This window comes from Mastomys coucha, unplaced genomic scaffold (genome assembly GCF_008632895.1).
Source record: "Mastomys coucha isolate ucsf_1 unplaced genomic scaffold, UCSF_Mcou_1 pScaffold23, whole genome shotgun sequence".
NCBI lineage: Eukaryota > Metazoa > Chordata > Mammalia > Rodentia > Muridae > Mastomys > Mastomys coucha.
The window spans coordinates 50,716,389-50,735,603 of NW_022196906.1; the positions used below are offsets into that span (position 1 = coordinate 50,716,389).

The following is a 19,215-nucleotide window of genomic DNA, read 5'->3' on the forward strand; positions in this document are numbered from 1 at the left end:
AACACGTCTCTGTTCACTCTCCACTCAGTTTGGTATAAGCTGATATCAATTAAACTGATAGTCCCCATCTCTCACAAATGGTCCCAGACTAAAGATGCCTCTGTTAAGGCATGCCCTTAAAGCCCAGAGTAGGCTGTACCTTGAGGATTCCTCCATCTGTCCTCTCACTATGCCAGCATGGCTAATTCCACTGACTCCTACCACTCCAACTTGCCCCAAGTCCTCTGGGCCCTAGGCTAGATAGCCAGGAAGGAAGGGAGCTCCCGGCTTGCCACCCTACCTGACCAAGGCTAAGCTTGAGATCCAACAGTCAGAGGGAGAATCAGGAAGCCCAGAAGCTTCAGTGCTACACGACTTTGGACAGCCCCAGGGCCTCGTTGTGGGTCTATAAAGCACATATTGAGGGCAGTGGGAGTCTACAGAAAATAAAACATAACAAATGAGAACCTATCTCCCCAGCCCCCACCCCTGGGAGAAGAGGCTAGCCCGAGGCTTATTTATCGAGCTAAGGCTTTTAGAATTCCCTTCTTCCCTCCAGAAGAAGGAGACCACTTAAGAGGTATGCCCTTTGGGGGGTATCAGGACTTGGTAAGAATTGGCAGGTCAAGAAGGGGGCCAGGCTTGCACCCTATTTGCTGGAGGCTACCTAGAGATTTGGATGCCTCCCCTGACAGAGATGAGCCTACCATGGACACCTATCAGACTCCTAAGAGCCAATTCTGGCCGCAGTAGCTCCAGGGTAGATCCTCTTTTCCTCTCTAGTCCTTGGAATGGGATGCCTGTGGATAGTAGTGCTTGGGTGGGCCAGGTGCTGGCAGCCCAGCTCCTCCCCCCACTTCCACTGTGCCTCCCCGGCTGCTGTCCTGGACTCAGGCCTTAATGGAGCATAAACAGCCTGGCAGAGGGAAGCCTCATTAGGTCTGATCTAATTAGGAGGCTCTGTGCAATGGAGGTGGGTGGGGAGGGGCGCCCATTCCCAAAGCTTGCTTTGCACCAGGAATGTCATACATGTACGTTCCCTGGACCCTCCTTATCGTAGACTGTCCCAGGCAGCTGCAGTGGAAAGCTGCTCAGAGAGAGCAGGTGATTTACCAGGGTGATATAATCAACAATGGCTTCCTTACAAAGGGCACCCCACAGGCCTCCCAATTTCTTGTGCTCCTCAACCTCTAAGGCAGGTGCACGGCCTCCTTTGCCTACTTTGCACAGTCTGGCTAGATCTTTCCCATGAATCTGTCTTGAGACCCCCTCTCTCCATCCAGCACTAGCAGATGCCACAGTAGGTCAGATGGTGGGTGGCTGGATATGGGGTAGACTGGACTCCCTCTCTCTCCTCTCTGCCTCTGGCTCCTTCTGTGATCAGGATAGGGGAGTGGATGCCATGCCTGGGGCCCGCTGCCCCTTCGTTAGTCTTAGCTAACAAGCTGTTTATGGGTACGACATGACACCTGCTTTCTTCTTTATAAGTTCAATAATTTATAGGCATATTAGCAGCCTGGCGGCTGCCCTGGGCCCCAGCCAGACGGGACGGGGTGATGCAGCCGGGTGCCTCTGCCGATATTTACTCTCTCCCACCATCAATTATTAAGGATCCCTCCTTCAGTTCTGCACATAATTACACGCGCCGTTATGGTTTGAACTCCCCTGCTCTAAATCCCTCTGGAGTGGGGCCCAGCCTGTCCCATAGGGCCTCCATAGCCCAGGGACCCAGATGCCTGCAGACTGAGAGAGGTGGCCGTAGCTCAGCCTCGAACCCCCTTGAGTCTCCTTGGCCAGAAGCTGTCTTCCCCCCCCCCTAGGGTGGGGTCTTTGTACCCTTGCTGTCTGTGTGACATACCTCCCCACTTCTGTACACATAGCTGTCTTCTTCTCACTGTTTGATTCAGCACAGCCATGACTACCCGCTGAATGTCTGTCCTGGCTCCCCAGTGCCTGCTTTGTGTGTGTGCAAACACAGCCTGTATCATACTGGGCTGAGTCTTATTTGCTAGACCATGGGCTCTGGAGGTACAAAGAAAGCTATGGCAAATGTTTGCTGAGTGATAAATGAATGAATGGATGGATAGAAGACACATGGGTGGCTGAGGGCCTGTCACTAGTGAGTCCACGGGAGCACCTGCCTCTTCATCCCAACCCAGCAAAGTCCTTCCCGATTGGTCCTCTTCCTTCCTGACACTATCCTGGTTTAGACTGAGATTGCCCCATGGGCAGCAAAGCCAGGGCCGTCATCTACACGCCGTCACAAGAGGGCAGGGCAGGGTGGAGTGAGATCATATCCCTCAATCTCATGTCTGCTTTGTGGGTTGGAGAAGTTGCTTGCCCTTTCTGATACTGTTTCCCTCTTGCCTAAACGGGGATGACAGCAGTCCCTCTGTGGATGTGGTTAAGACTTACATGAGGACCTATCAAGACACAAATGTTCAATCCTATTCTTTAGCCTCAGTCTGTGAACTGAACCCACAGAAACTTGAGCTGTCTTGAATCAGATGGTCTCATTTCCACCTTTTGCCAACAAGTCTCAGGGCTGGCACTAGACTTGGTTCCTGAGGACTCCACACACACACACACCCACACACACCCACACACACCACAGACTGATTAAATCAAACATTGTCACATCTTCACCTACACAATTTAGGAAGAGGAGGAAAAGTCCCCCATGGAACCAAAAACAAGCCAGAGGCCATGCCCTTCCCATACTAACTGCAGAGTAAAAGCCAAGCCCTAGATGTCTACTGGGTTTGAAAGCTCAGGACTATTTCTCTTGGGACCCCATGTCTCAGTGTCTTTCATAAGAACAAATAATAGGATGCCCGCTTATAGGGTTGTTGAGAGATCAAATGAGTTGTTGATTGAGCAGTTAACACAGGTGTGGTGTGCTGCTCGTGGGGGTGTGCTTGGAGCACAAGATGTGGGGTGGCCCTGACTCCCTTCTGTCTTTGAGAGGTGGTGGTCTCCCAGAGTGGCAGTCACCCTCCTGTATAGATGCTTCTCCTCTGTGTGTAGATACCTGGGCTCAGGTCGTAGGGCAGGCTTTTGAACTTGATACGATGCGATGCTGCGGCCTTGTTTGCATCTTTGCTGTGTTTCTCCGGGCTGCGTTGTAGGATTGCCTGTGCTGACTTTTGTCACTCTCGTGTCTGTCCACATCATCGTCTGTCATTCCACTGTGTGATCACACTGCACTCTGTCCATCATCTTGCCAATGAGATGTACATCCAAGGCTTCTGACCCTTGCTGTTACAAAAACCTTGTGGGGGGAACCTCTTGTTTTTCTGTGATATGTACCCAGCATGGGGCTACTGAGTAATAGGCGGTGCATCTTCTCAACCTTATGGGGGGGGGCAATGGAGCTGCTGTGGACTTCCTCACCCCACTGGCAGGAGGCACTTTGCCTGCATCAACCCATGCCCTGACCCATGGTGGGAGCAAGGAATGGTGGCACATATGTAACAGGCAGAGCATACATCAGTCGGTGCTGCTTTGTAACAAACCACATCCGGCAGTGGCTTAAAACAAATAAATATGACATCATAGATTGCTCAGGGAGGGAGTCCAAGTGAGGTAGAGCTGGCATCTCTGAGCCAGGTTCTCTTGGGTACTCCAGTCAAGGTATCCAGAGAGTTGTGATCTTTCCAAGGCTCCACTCAGAGAACATTGCTCCTTTCTGAGTGGACTTCTCACCAGAGCTGCTAGTGATATGGCGGTGGATTCCCTTAGAATGGGCAAGCCACCAGGGACAAAGAACATCCAAGATGGAAGCTGTATTGTTTTTATGATCTTATATCCCAAGTGACATCCTGTCCCTTCGCCATATTCTATTCCTCAGAAGTGAATTGGGGAGTGGACAAGTTGCTCAGGGTTAGAGCGCTTGTTTGGCATATATGAATCCCTGGAACAAGGGAGAGGGAGTCAGTTGGTCCATCTGCACTGGGGGTGGAGGGTGGGATGACACAGTGAGAGACTGTAAGGTAGGAGTCACTAGGAGTCATCTTAGGTCTGCCTAAGGGCAGGGCAACTGGAGCTTGGGAAGTGAAGTGACTTGTCCAAGGTCACCTAACAATTAGAGAGAGTATCCGAACGAGAACACGAGGCTGCTCTGGTGCCTCTGAATCTACTACACTGCCTTTGACCTCAGATAATAACAGGTTCTGAGCTAAGTTAATAGACAAGTCTCCAGCACATCGGAACTCAAGATGAGTGCTTAATGAATGGACTTGCTAACAGTGCTGCCTGTTTGCACGCATTAGCTCAAATTTCTCCTCCAGTCTCCAAGGGGATTGCCAAGCCCAGGCCCTGAGGAGCAGCTGTTCTGCCAAGCACGGAGCCCAGGGTCCCAAAGAGCTGCAGAGTGGCCCCTCTATACAAATAGCTATTTAGATTTGCATTTTATTTTTCACTCCCAATTTAACCTTTTTATCCCCAGTGGAGAAAACACTTCTCTGGCTCCTCCCATTCCTGGGAAACTCAAGGTTAGGAACATCGTTGGGTCTTTTCTTGGGGGCTTTGGAGCGGGCAAGGTACTCACTGATTAATTTCAGACAGAGTTCTTACTTTTCAGGCTCCATGGATGCCACATCCAGGCCAGGCAGCCTCCCAACCCTGCCAGAGCTTCTGCTGAGGCCTCAGAGCCTCCTAGCCTCCCCTCAGTGCTCAGCACCCCCTGCTGACTGGTCTGCTCCCACTATGGCACCACAACCCCAGCCTGGAGTGAGGCTATGGCCAAAAAGGCTCACAGCCTGGCCATAGGGCTACATCCAAGTGGGGACTTTTCATCCAGCTCCCTCGGGTCCTCACTCCTCTTTCTGCCTCCCAACTGCACCATCACAGGACTCTGACCTATGGATTAACTGCCAGGTCCCAATCCACTTTCCTCCAGCCTGAATCTCTAGGACTTCATTATGCCATGGTCTCCGGAACACCAGCATCAAAGGCTGCAGAGCGTGGGGTAGTCTGGGACCTCTGCTGTAGCTCCCAGGTATACAAAGCCCCTGATTATAGAACTCAGCTTTCTAGGAGCCTAGAATTTTTCTCTAAGGAACTCAGGAGCCTTATCTCAGTGTCCTCTAGTCTAGGAAGAACTGAAGAGCCCTGAGGCCTTGGCATATAACTGAGGGAACTTTGGCCCAGAGAGGGGTAGTTCCCTTCAAGGTCACACAGCAATGTAATAGTTAGCTTGTGACATAAAACAGAATAGGAGGTTCACCTGAGCACCTAGCTCCAAAGGCCTTGAGTGTGGGCACTGTCTCTTCACCCCCTATTCCATGCCTACTGCTGCTCACCGAGCTTCCACCGACTCCTAGCTCCTCAGCTCCGTTTTTCTTGCTAATTAGAGGTCTCAGCAATGACTCTGCTGTCCCAGCCATTTTAGAGCCGTCATTAATTTCAAGTGCCTTCAGAAATAACCATCATCGTAAAACCCTATGAGCTGCTGGGATGCAAGCAGGCAGGACCAGCAGACACGGAGGCAGGCTTGTGTGAGCCACCCTCTCCAGTCTGTGCCTTAGGGGATCCCTGTTCCTGCTAGGGCCCTGTCTCCCAAAACCTCAGCTCCAAGGGTGAGAGAGGAACAGAGCTGGGGCATGCACAGTGAACACGCACAACCAAAGCCCAGCCTGACCTCTCTCACCCTTGAGCAGGATGATATGGGCAATGCAGCAATCTACACACACACAACCACACACACACCCCACTGCCTCAGTTTCCTGGATGCTGGGATCACAAGTGTGAACCACCACAGCTGGCAGCCATGTCATTCATGAGATGAGAAGAAGGAAAACAGAGCTTAGAACCCTTCTAGATTAGTTGATGTGTTTTAGAAGGTAGTCCTCTCTTCCACCTGCCCTGGAAAGCTTACTCCAGCTCTTGTTCTGTGGCCCAGATTCAGGCTATAGATGACTGGTTCCTTGAAGCCACTGGCTACTACTTTGTTAGGACTTCCCTAGTTGTACACGCAGACCAGGATCTCCTTTGTGCCCATTTGCTCTTGGGAGTTCCTAGTGGAAGGACGGAGAGAAACAGTGGGGCAGGCTTGTCTAAGGCTATTAAGTCTGGGGAGGGAGGCAGGTGTAGAAGAGATGGATCTTCATTTGTTCTTGAAACACAATTACTACCTAGGAGGTAGACCAACAAAAGCCTGCAGGTGTCAGTGAGCATCCCTTGGCTGTAGTTCTGTTTCTAGCAAAATCCCCAAAGTGGACCGTCCTGATGCTTCACAGGTGGCCCTGGGACCTGTGAGAGCCCTGGTGAGGGCCATCCCATCATCATCTGGCTAAGGAGGGGACCCAGTGTTAGCCTCCTCAGAGCCCTCACAAAGGCTTCTTCAGGCCATAATGCCCCCACCCTCTCCGAGCCTCCTTTCCCATTGCTTGGAGTAAGATGGAGAATCTGAGAGGGGTCATTTCTTCGGGAAATATAGAGAAAGATCTATGGCTGGACTACCATACAATGGAGGAGTAAGGCTTCGAGGTAGCTGTGGTGTCACCTCCATCGCCCCAGGACACCGTGAGAAGATGGGTAGATGGGCACCACAAGATCCCAGCCTAGCACACCAGCTTCCTCATCTAGCAACTGGAGACTGAGGGTGGGGGCGATGGACTCTCCCCCATTTCTCCGACCAGATCACTGAGGCAGGGAGCAGGTGAGTCGGGGGCGGAGATCTGCGGTGGCCGCGCCTTGCCTGCGTCAGTCGCCGCACCAGGAATAGCCCCCGCCCCCGCCCCCCGCCCCGCATCGGGTCTGGCAGAGCCTTTACGCAGGAGCTAGGGAGCGTCTATTCCTGTCGGGCTGTGGGAGGAGGCGGCGAGGGAGGGCGGGAGCTCACCGGTAACTCACAAACAGCCGGGGTGGGGGAGCTGGAGAGACTGGGAAGGGGGTGCAAGGATCACAGAATCGGGGGACCTAAGAGCCGCCTGCGCTAGGCTCTGGAAGGGAGGGGACTCGTGTGGCCGCCCCACCTCCCCTCCCACCAGTAAGTCCCTCTGCCAAGCCTGCCTCCCACTGGTTTACTCAGCCCTGGAAAGCCATTCAAATTCCCTTTCCACGGTTTACAAGCTGTGTGACCGTGGCCAAGTCACGTAACCTTTCCGAGCCTGGGGTTCCTGCTCTTTATTTTAGGGGAGTAGTAGTGCCTCTTCCTGAGGTTGTTGGAAGAAGAATGTAAGATGCACGGAGCATCACCAACACCTGCGGGGAAGGGGCTCTAGGTAGACCTGAGATAAGGATGGACATAGACAGAAGGCAGGAATGTCCCAAGCAGTGGTGTGCCAGTGAGGCTGAGAGGTGTACAAGATCGGTTTCGCTGGAACAGGTTTGTGCAACTCTTTGGACTATGTGTGTGAGGCTGGTCTGTGGAAATCAAGACAGTGCTGGGAGTGGGGACTTGAAGCTGGCCTCAACAAGCCATCCAGGTATCTCCGAAATGTCAGTCTGGCTCCTTGGAAGGCGAACGAGGCACTGGGAGCGGGATCCTTGCCCACCCCAGAAAGGCACAGACCTTGCGTTGGTCTCTTCCCGCCCTGCTCAGCTTCCTTCTATGCCTGCCTACAAACTATCGTGAGTGCTGAGGTGCTAATGGGGAGAAGGGAACTCTGCCTTGTGGTGTCTTCATTGATGGTTATTCTAATAAAGCTGGCATGGTTTTAACGGGCATCTGGCTTCAAGCAGATGGAAAGAGGTTGCAGTAGATAGATGAGAGGTCCCAATCGGTTGCCTGCCTACCTCAGCCCTTGCCAGGCCACCCTGCCAGGCTAGTTTCTGATCTGTGGCCCAAGAAGAGTCTGGGTCTCTATATAAAGGTCTTAGTCTTTGGAGCTATCTGAAGATGTGGTACCCACTAAACTCGGTGTTTATTTGAGGGAGTTAGATGGTAAATAGCTAAGCCCAGACTGAGGATCTATACTGCCCTCTGCTGGTCACGTGGGAGAGTGCCACCGTCCGGAGCCTGGCAGATAGACCTGCTGCCCTCTGCTGGACAGGAAACCCGACGGGGTGGGGACTAGGATGCTAAAGCAGGTTCTAGACCTGGCCTCCACTTAGCTCGACTTCCACATCCCCTTCCTGTGCTTCCCGGCTGCCGGCCTCTCCCCAAGATCCCTAGGAAGTGGTGGTGGTGGTGGTGTAGTGTGTGTGTGTGTGTGTGTGTGTGTGTGTGTGTGTGTGTGTGGCGGGGGTCGGGGGGTGTCCTGGACATTTCGAGAGGAGGGTCAAGACATGACCCTCCTCAAGCTGTCCTCTAAACAACCGTGACCATGTAGGTGTGTGTGCGGGGGTCCTGTCTGTCCACGTGCGTGTGTCGGTCCACACGGCAGTGTGCAGTGACCCCAGTTAACACGTGTGAACACACGCGCTCACATGCACACGCATGTGGCCAGAGACAATCCAACGCGAATGGGTGCACGCACTCTGGGAAGACCGCGGGCTGGGCTGGCTTAAGACTTGCTGGAGCCTGGGACCCAGAGGGGCGCTGCGTGGTGCAGGGCGGGAGCGCGGAGGCGTCGGCCCGGGAGCGTTCTTCGTCTGCGCCCCGCTGCCACTCTCGCTGCCCCCTGGACGCCGGGCAGCTGCTGGGGCGCTCCTCGATCTCCGTCCCGTTCTCTGAAAGAAGGACCCCCACCCAGGTTTGGCGGCCGCGCCTTCTCTCTCCTCCCCCTCCCGGCTCCAGAGCTCGCTCACTAGCTCCCTCCCTTCCTCCGTCCCTCCCTCCCTCCGTCCCTCCTCCCTCCCTGGCTCGCTGCTCGCTCCTCTTGCTCCCTCCCCACGCCGCGGCAGAGCGCGGAGCCCGAGCGGGAGCCGGCGCGGGAGCCGGAGCGGGCGGCAGCTCCGGAGGTGGCCGGACCTGGACCCGTCCCGGTCCCGGAGCGCGCGGAGTCCCCACCCGCGCCGCTCGGGCCCCTCTCCCGACGCGGGGCTCAGAGCAGCATGCGCGGCAGCTGCCCATCGGCGCCAGCCCTGGCCCCGGCCCCGCTGCGGAGAACACCCGGCCTCGACCCCGGCCCCAGCGGTAGAGGCGGTGGCGGCCGCTCCCGGCCGGCCCGAGGGACAGAGCCAGGCTCCGGGAGCCCGCGACACGCGTCCTGAGAGCTCCTGCTCCTCAGCTCGCCACGGCCGCGGCCTCGGCCTCCGCCCCCGACTCCCGAGCTTCTGCCCTACGGCCGGCTGGGCTCCCGCCCGCGTGGGACAGACAGACGGACAGCCAGCTCTGCGAGGGCGCGCGGACCGGGCGGAGGTGTTGTAGGAGGAGACGGAGGAGGGGGGCTGGGCTGGGGCTGGGGCCGCGCCGGCAAGAGAGACATGCGATTGGTGACCAAGCCGAGCGGACGGACAGCGCGCCCGAGATGCAGGTGAGCCCCTCCGTCTTGGCTGAGCCCGAGTCGGCAGCCCTGCGGCGAGTGCCTCTGGGAGCTGCTATCGGCTCAGGCTTCACCCTCCTGGGGCTATGTAGGACACCTTGTACCACCCAGACCCCCTTTGGGGTCGCAGGCCTGACCCTCAAGTTTCAAATGATTTTCCCATTTCCGTTCCGCTGTTCCTAACAGATCCCTGGTTGGCAGGCTGGGACCCGTGGTCAAGGAGAGATCCCTACCATTCCATTCCATTCCTGCCCTGGTGCCCCCTAAATCATCCTCCCGTTCTGAGCATTGGTCACCCCAGAGGATATGTTCTCTCAGCCCTGGGTTTGTCCCTTTCGGTGGACCTGAGACCACTCCCCAGCCCTGGCTAATACCCTTAAGCTTGGGGACACAGCTAGCAAACCCTTAGCTCCCAAGATCCAGCTAGGATTGCCCCTCTCTCCGCAGGAGCCTTGTCAGCCTCTTTCTGGCTCCTTTCTCCCTTCTCCTGGGTGAAAGGGAGGTGGAGGGCAGAAGAAAAGGGAGGGGGCAGTCCAGTTGAGGAAGACCCAGGAACCTTCGGGGCTCCCCTTTGTCTTCGTTCAGCCGGGCTTCTCACCTCTTCCTGCCCCACTTTTCATTCCGAGGGAAATGGGTGGGAAGTGGGAGCCTGCTGAGAAGGGGGAACGTGAGGAAGGAACCCCCTGTGTGTGTGTCCCCCAAACACACCCTATTTGGGTGGGTTTCGGGCTTCGTGCCCTCTAAGACACCCAGATGTTTCTTTCTGGGTGGGTCCCACTTTGAGGAGGGGTGGGGCCAGGCAGGTGGGCAGTCCCCTGGGTCTCTTATTGCTGGGGTCCCTGACCAGCCCCTGACCAGCTCTTGTTGTGGCAGCACCTCCCCTTTGTTCTCAGATGCCCTGTGGTGGGTGGGTGCCGTGGAGACTGGGGCACATGGAAGATGGGAAGAGCTCTGCCCTGGTGGGTGGGAGTGCAAGAGGCCTGCGGTGGGGGCAGGACCATCTGGGCCAACCCCTTTCTGCCAGCCCAGCCTTTCCTCAGTCCTTGGCTGGGCTTGGACAGCCAGAGGGCGCCCAGCTCTCCTGGTTCCCGGCTCTGGGCTCAGCCCTGATGGCCATTATGCCAACGACTTTAGCATGGGCCTCGGTACCAGGGGAGCTCAGGGGCACCAAGACGGCAGAGAGCCTGGGGTTTCTCTGACCCCACTGAGGGCTGCTAGTGAGGGGGTGGGGGTGGGGTGAGTATTCCACTGCTCCTGGCCCTTTGTCCTTGTGTGGGCCAAGACGGGTGCAGAGTCCTCAGCCACTGGGAGGATGTTGGCACCTGGTTTGCTGGGAGGCAAGACGGAGGTGATAGGAAGGAGAGGCAAAGAGAGCCTCAGAGCCACGCTGAAGGTGCCAGGGAAAAGGCACATGGTCTCAGAAGACCTGAGGGCAACACCCAACTGCCTCAGCCAAAGAAGGGCAGGACCCCCACACCTGGTGCAGCTCTTGGCTCTATGCCCCTTCCCCCATCCCTAGCGGAAGAGTGTATGAGATGGCCTCGGGTAGGGCTTCGTCAAGACCTGGGAGCTCCTTAGACCTGGGGCAAGTGATGGTTAGGAGGCAGCTTTTACAAGATGGGTGTGTGCCGCACGCTGAGATTTGATGCTTTGTGAGGGATCCTACAAGACTGAGAAGAATGTAGAGAGATCTACCTGTCACGATCCTCTTTGATCCTGGGGAGTTATCATTTCCATTTGTCTCTAAACATCCATTTCTTACACTAGATAATTGTTGTCGCTGTTATTTTATTTTTGAACTCAGAATTCTAGAGGACCAATGCCCTCCTCCCCCAGAATGAGCTGTTGCTTAGCAAAAAAGTTGATCAGGACCTGTGTTCTGTAGCTTCCCTGAGCCACTGTTAGGTGCTGGTGAAAGCAGAAGGCTGGCCCTGTAGGCTGGAATCTTGGTCTGGCTTTTCTGTGTGTGACATTCCAGCCCCAAGTTCCCCTCCCAGGACAAGACTACTGATTGTATCTTGTTCTGTCCCTACCACTTCTTCCCTCCAACGGGCCTCAAATCCTCTCTTGACTTGGTTTTGCATCCCTTCTTTAAAAGGCCTCCTCCTTCCAAAAGCCTCCCCTAGCTGCTCTTAGTATCCGCAGCTCAAAGGAACCACGAGGGTTTTACAGATGATGGTGCAGCAGCCCATTCATTCATGTGTTTATTCTGAACATCCTGGTGAGCTGCCTGGTTGGCTCCTGGGGAGACCTTGTGGATTACCCTGAATACCTAGGCAACCCTCAGAATGTGGAAAAGACACCATGAGGCCCTAGGACCTCCTGGAAAGGACAACCTGGAGGGGACATGAGCTGGAGACCTTAGCTGCAGGAATGAGCAGAGCTGGATATGTACTGAACATGTCCCATGTAGACTAGAGAGAGCCAACGTGGAGTGCTCCAGAAGTGGGAGTTTCTCTGTGGAGCTGGTGGGGTCAGGCTCTTAGGAGAAGATGGCTGGTTGAGTCCTGAAGTAGCATCAGGCTTTGCAGTGACACGGGAAGTAGGGGTTTCTAGAGAGAGGGGGCTCTCTGAAGGAAGCTTTGAAAAGGCAGGGTCGTTTCCAAACATATTTGAGGCCCCTTGATTCCGACCTCTATGTACAGGGATGGAAAAGTACCTATCCTCGAGTGCTGTGGGCCAATAGCAGCTCTGCTGAGTGGACAGCGTTCCCCACGGTCACTTCACTGTCTAGTTCTGTGACTTTGGGTAACTTACTTAATCTCTCTGGGCCTCCATGTCCTCTCCAGTAAAGTGGAGTTAACTGTGGTACCCACCTCAGTGGAGGTGGTGACAATTAAGTGTGCTGACACACGCAATGAATGCACTTAGATCCGTGTGGAGCGCACAGTGAGTGCTTAATGAGTGCCAGCTACTCGAAGCTTGTTTTCTCATTGTAGGTGGTGCTGAGATGTGGTTTTAGAGCTGAGAAAACAATCAGAAGGGTATTGTGACCTGTCAAAAGCCCCCATCGTGGAGGTGTGAGCTCACTCTAGAGTGTTCTCCTGACCATGGGTGGCAGCTGTGCTCACTGGCCCAGCCTGTTAACTTGTTGATCCATGCATTTGTATTCATGATAGTAGTACTTGCCAGAACATAGTGACTCATGCCCGCCAACCCAGTGCTTGGGAGGTGGAGTCGGGCAGATCTCTGTGAGTTTAAGGCCAGCCTGGTCTACAGAGTAAGTTTCGTGCTAGCCGAGGCTATACAATGAGACACACACAAAAAGTAAGTAAGACAAAATAAACCGTAGTAGTGCTCATGATAACGTAGTGAGCACGTGACCCAACTCTCCGACTTCAGCGCTCACACGCGCTCGCTTCTTCCCGCATACTTCTCCACACCTCACCCTCAGCTCCTCTCTCTGAGACAGTTACCACCCTACATTATGTACCTATGTTTCTCTTGCCTCTTGCATTTGGGGCTGAGGCTATAGCTCAGTGGTAGGACACTTGCCTAGCGTGCATGAGGCTCTGGGTTCAATTCCCAGCACTAAGATAAAATAATCTATTTAGCTATAGAAGAACTCTGGCGTTCTAGGTTATTTTTTAGCTCTCTATAAAACATAAACAAATACAGTCCTCTGGAACTGGTTTTTTCATTCATTATCCTGTTCTTGTAAATGATAGTGGATATTCAGCACCCATTCATTTTTCCCTGATGGATTTGGTTGTCACTTCAGTGTAACACAGAGTATTCCTGGCCCTCCTATTGATGAACATTTGGGTTGTTACTCTTTCTGGCTCTTACTGATACTGCTGCCACAAACCCCCTCTCCCTATCTCCCGAGGCAGTGTGGGAAGTGCCCTGAACTGTTGGGCTGCAGGACATGTTCGTGTTCGGCTTTCCTGGGAACTGTGCCAACGTGTTTTCCAAATTGGCTCGACCACTTCATGCCCCCCTCACAGGGGACGGCTCCCCATCCCCAGACAACTCTACGCTGTCTGTTGGCTGTCTTGATTTTTTTCTTGATTGAATGAGTGTAAAATGGGATTTCATTATAGCCTTGATTTGTGTTTCTGGGATTCAAGGTTTGTAGTGTGTGAAAGGGGATTGGTGCAGGCAGCATTCAGTGTGGGTTGGATGTTCACTCCATGGTTGTCCCTCCTACCCCCATGGAAGTCAGTTTCCTCTGGCATGGGGATATTGTCTGTAAAAGTCCTGAGCTTGCATGGGCAGGACGAGTGAGAAGGGACCACCCAAGGAACTGGAAATGAAGGCAGAGCAAGGCTTATGCCCCTATGCAGTAATTCTGGGAGACCCAGTATCTGGGTCCACCTCAGGATGGTAAGGGCTGTCCTGGCTCAGGAGGTACAGGGAGCCTATGTTCAGCTCCCCTTCCTGCACCCTGGCATTGACACGAGGCCTGGCACTGGTGTTAGCAAGAATGTAGTGGCCAAACTGCTGGATGAAAGAGATGTGTGTTCCAGCATTGACAATTTTCTGAAGAGCCCTCTCTGGTCCCTCTTGCCTGTGCAATGAATGAAGGGTGACCAAGCAAGATGGCTCCTGGGTGTCCAAGGGTCCCTAAACCACAAGACCTGCCAGAGGAACTAAGAAGCCAGGAGCTGACAGGCTAAGTTGGAGTAACTTCCCTGCCAGCCTGGTGTACCCACAATTGATTTCACCCGCCTTCCCGCCCAGGCCTGGGCCCCTGGAGCTGGTTAGAGACAAGCGCCAGGGCTGGCGGAATAATTATGCCTATTTCATGTGACACCCAAATTGATTGCCGCCAGGGTGACATTACTAGGGCATTGTTCCTCATCTCCAACCTCTTATTACATGTTATTAGGGTGTGTGGTGTGTGTGTGTTTTTCTATTTTTTTTTTCTCTCCATTTCAGGGAATTAATCTCTCCCTGCCACCTCCTCTGCTATCCTCTGCAGAGTCACTCTCGACCTGGAAAGGGGGCAGGGGCCTAGCCAGCATCCTTTTTCTACGTGGTTCTGAGCAGGCCTGCAGCTACAGCTGGGGGCCTGGCTATCTCTAGTCCCTTGGCTTGGATCCAAGATGTGGCTATCTCAGAACCGAGAGAGGCTGATGAGATACAGCTTCCAGAAAGGCCTCTGCTTGCATGCATCCTAAGACAGGCTGCTCACAGTGGGGCCAGGGCAGGCTGCTCATCCAACTCCCTTTGGTCTGGTTCCACCCACGGCCTTTGCTCAGCTCTCTGTACCAGCCGTGGACACTTGATACCTTCAGCCTTGACATAGTTCTTAGAGATTTACAATGGTTCTCACCTCATGGGGACTTGTGCAAGGGCAGCTTGGTGGTCATCCAGCTGCGCAGGGCCCAGCATAGCCTGTGTTTGATCAGAGGATCTACTCCTGGCATGAGCTCAGTTTACCATGTTGGAAGAATGGGCTTTTGCAAGGAGCTGGCCAGGACTCAACTGAGCTGAGAGGGCTTGACCAGCCCATGGTAGGAAACATGTGGTGTTTTTATTTAAAGTTTGTCTAACCATGACATAAATAACTCAGCAGATATTGCTTTATGATGCATCAGGGTTTTGTTTCTCCCCTTTTGTGAAGCACAAATATCCAAAACCATCTCTCACCCGTGATCTGGCGTCACCATGAGATGTATGGCCACACTGGAATGGCAGAGAAAATAGCTGTGGGTGTACAGACTGTGAGTGGGCAGCCCCTGTGCTCTTAGACTGAATCTCCTCATCTTTGTGGTGGTCTCTAAGATCCGGTTCCTCTGGATTCAGACTAGCTCAGGGCCTTGACTTAGCAGCCCAAGCTTGGTTTGCTCATCAGTTCAGTGCGGTTGCTATGCTGAGGGCCAGTAAGGCCATCATGCTTAGTGTATGGTCAGCGTAAACACCTTTCTTCCATCTTCATGAGCTCCCTGTGTCCAGCATGGTGAGGCAACATGAAGTCTTCCAGTTCCTTTGCAAATGGAGAGATTATGGCCTCAGGGGGCAAGAGTGCTTCAAGATTCTGCAGGTCAAGAGAAGCTGAGGTATAAAGAGTCTCAGCTCAGCCCCTTGTTGCTATGTGACTTTCAGCAATGATATGACTTCTCTGTGCCTCAGATCCCTGAACAGGAGAACAGGGATAAGTATACCGGCCTCCTAAGTGATTGTGAAGATCATACCAGTTGGCTGGCTGTGTGTGAGCTACTCCGCTTTGTCTGTATGTATGTAAGAGACTATGGAAGGTGAGGCAGAGTTTAGACTCTCCAGAGTTCCTACTATGCTGTGGTCTTGAACAGATGAGTACCTCTTATGCTTTCCATATTTTGGATCACTCTTGGGTGTCCTGGAACTATGTAGTTCAAGCTGTCCTCATACTCACAGAGCCCCCCCCCCCCCCGCCTCTGCTTCCCAAGGGCTGAGATTAAAGGCATGCACTGATGTACCTAGCTGTTTCCACTTTTCTACCCACAGAATGGAGTAATAATTCCACCTGTCTTGATGGGTAGCTGTGGTTTCCATGAGATGCCTGATGCCAGGGGCCCTCTAGGGGGGTTCCCACCACCATTACCATATTGACCAATTGCTAGCTAACCCCAATCCTTGCTGCTTCCCTCTATTTTGGCCTGCTGAGATCTATGGATCTATACCCCTGTCTCTCTCAAGGCCTGGGACTCTACAGATGGTGGTAAGCTGGGGCATCTTGAGAGGCCCCGAGGAGTGAGAGGATGGAACAGGAGTATTCCTGCTTGAATGGAGGATTGGGTATGGAGCTTCATGGGTGCCTTTCTGTCCCTAAGAGCATCTCAAATCAGGAGAAGGGTCACATGAAGGTGCAGGTCCTGGGTTTCCCAAGTTTCTCTATCATCATGTCACATAGGCCTAGCCAGCATCTCTTCACCTAGGGGACAGCTCCCATTCAAGAAAGGGAGTGCTCTCTAATGAGGCAGGCCTAGCACAGGTGACCCTGTAAAATGAGTGGCAAGCTCCAAAAGCCATCCAGTCCTCCCCTAGGATCACACAGCAGGATGAGGTGCCCTGGCTGGAATCCAGGATAGAGCCCATGAGCCCTTGGTCACCATAGTTGACTTTCTCAAGGCCCTATATATAGAAGCCTTTAAACACTAAGATGCTTTGACAATTAAAATTCATAATTTATCCCACAAATGGCCTGAGGTTGTGGGCTTGCCGGAAGGCTGGCAGTTCCTGAGACAGGCTGTGCTTGGGTCAAATGGGCAGGGTCCTCTCTCCCTTGCACTCAGGGGCCAGTTGCTCATCCAGGGCAGCCCAGGGAGTTCAGGACAGCCAAAGTGCCTGGAGGCTGGCCTGACCTCCCTTGACCTAAAAGGCTGATAAGTAAGCAGCCCCGTTAGTGTTCTCTAGCCACAGGCCGGATAAACACAGGAGGGAAAAGACTGAATTTCTCAGGGTGCCAGAGAGACAGAGCTGGTGGCACCCGGCCAAGTGATCCATCACCCACAAACACATTGGTGTACTCTCTGTGGCACACATAGATACTGGTATTTTCCCTGTGTGTGTCACATATGACCCGTGTGCACATACACCCTGGAAGCCTAGCAACTCTTTGCCAGAATCAAGAGCCAGAGGAAAATAAAGAATTATGCATGACAAAGGATGCGACCTCAATTTTCTTCCAGGTTGATTTTTCTCTCCTGTTGGGGGTGGGAGTGGGGTGTAGGTAGAGGTGAGCACCAGCCAGAAGAGACACAGCAGGCTGTTCCAGCCTGCCGAGACAGCACTTCTTTAGAGGCTCAGTCTTTGCTGATCCTCCTCTCAGGGTCCCCTCCCCTGTGTCCAGGTGGCCTGCTCCTGGGCTCTCAGCCTAGCCCTGCAGACTAACACTACATTCCCCCATTAGCAGCTCCTTCCTTAAGCCATTATCAGCCATTCGCACCTCAGCAGGGATGAGTCAGGACAGCCAGAAGAGAGTGTCTTGAAGGAGCCCAGGGACTGGGCCAGGATTTGGGGCACGGAAGCCCCAAGTGGGAGTCTTTGAGTGCTTTCAGATCAACCTGGGGACCAACTACCTCCTCTATCCACCTCTGCCATCTCCTCTCCTCTTCCTGAATACCTGATTGAGCCTAAACTAGGTGTTGGAGGACAGGGTTGAACCCTATGCCCAGTGTTTCAGGGGCTGTCCCCTAGGTGGTATGATTCTTTGACTAGTTGAGGCGGGAGAGGCTAGAGGTGCAGAGATGGATGAAGTTCAGCTTAGCGTTTTAGTCTATGGGCTATAGGGAAAGGGAGAAGGAGGGGGACTAGGAGCAGTGCTCCAGAGAGGCCCCACAAAAGAAGAGGCCCCACCAGCTGGGTGATGAAAGCCTGGCAGACCCGTCATGGGGAAGCGAGGACCAACAGGGAACTGTGGGATGTCTCTGGAAGGGGCATTCCACATGCTACCCCACCTCTTGGTCCTAGCTGCCAGTGAACAGGTAACATGTAACTGGCACTATCATGCTGTCACATGGATCCAGAAACACTGAGGCTGAAAACAAAGAAAGGTCCCAGCAAGCCAGCAACTGGGAGCAAAGCTGCCTTAAGAGACCCAGGCTCTGCCTGGCTTCTGCTCTTTGGTGACTGCGTCCCCTTACTTTCTCGTTACCCTCTGTCTGCCTATTTGAAGATGGTTAGCTGATCAAATCCACTGCAGGGGTAGGGCTGAGAGCAGGGTAGGCTAACAGACCCCAGTCTGGCACCCAGATGCCATACAATGTGAGGTAGAGGCCAGACACATGGTTCCCATGAAGACCCCACCCACTGCTGATTTTTGTTGTTGGCTTTTTTTTTTTTTTGGAGCGGTTTCACCGTGTTACTCTGGCTGCAATAGAACTGGCTATGTAGACCAGGCTAGCCTGGAACTCACAGAGATCTGCCTGCCTCTGCCTCCCTGGTGCTGGGATTAAAGGCACACAAAACCAAGCCCGGATGTCTCCCTGACTGTTGCCACTTCCCTGTCCCTGTGCCCATCTATCACCCACTGCCTGCTTGTCTTTCTGCCTCTCTGACCCATCCTATGAAACCCCATGTGACTCTCTTCTCTCCCTCTCCCATGCGGTCCTTTTCAGATAGTGAGGCTGAGTACTCTGGGGAGTTGTCTAGCCAGCCTGCCAGCTCTGCTCCGCCACAGACCCGCATGTGGCATCAGTGGACTTCAAAAGCAATGTGCTCAGAAGTTCAGGGGACTGCCACCCCTGAGGAATGCTGAGTGGGAACACCATGAGATACCGACAGAAAGCCCAGCATACCTAAGCCTTCCACCCATGCTACAGGTCATCCCAGATGAGGAGAGACTTGGGTCCAAACAGGCACCCAAGGAGAATCACAGGCAGCCAAATGGAGAATCACTAAACACACGCCAAGTAGCCCACGTACTGCAAGGGCTAAACACCTGCACATGGCTCTCTGAGGACCAGCAGCTTTCCACTTCCCCAGCTTTCCGCCACCATTACAACAGGACCCTCATGTGTGCCCGTGCGCACCCACATGCACACAAATACACACACACACACACCAGGCAGCTGGCTCTGCCAAGACCAGCAGATCCGCCAGAGGGGCAGAGTGCTGCTGCCTCCTTGTTTTGTGGCCTCATGCTGGCTCAAGTGAGTTCCCTTCCTGCACCTTAGTTTCTCAACTGTAAAATGAGTGTGAAATGCCCCTTGAGACCCCTGCCTCCTGGGTTTCTGAGACAGTGAGGAAAGCTCTACCCATGCAGCCTACAGCTGCAGTTGTCAGTGTTAGCCCATCCCCTTTTCTGGACAGGCTTTGTGAGCCTGGCTGGGTGCTGCACCCAAGAGCCAGCAGACACTGCCTATGGGACAACATGACCCCAGCCCAACTATGAGGAATTCCACCCCCTTTCCTCCTCCACCAGCCGTTCTCCCCACCA

At 53.8% G+C, this 19,215-nt stretch overlaps 1 protein-coding gene across 5 annotated transcripts in view; it reads left to right on the plus strand.

The window, feature by feature from the left end:
• The window catches only part of Lingo1 (leucine rich repeat and Ig domain containing 1), a 180,135-nt gene that overhangs the window by 153,436 nt on the left and 7,484 nt on the right, over positions 1–19,215 (plus strand). Inside the window, exon 1 of one of the 5 annotated variants that reach the window (XM_031343638.1) lies at positions 8,746–9,341. The exons of the other annotated variants lie outside the window; for them this stretch is intronic. Within the exon in view, the coding sequence (XP_031199498.1) occupies positions 9,336–9,341 (6 nt within the window). The 5' untranslated portion in view covers positions 8,746–9,335. Of the gene's footprint in view, positions 1–8,745; positions 9,342–19,215 lie in introns of those variants that run through there. 5 annotated transcript variants of the gene reach the window in all.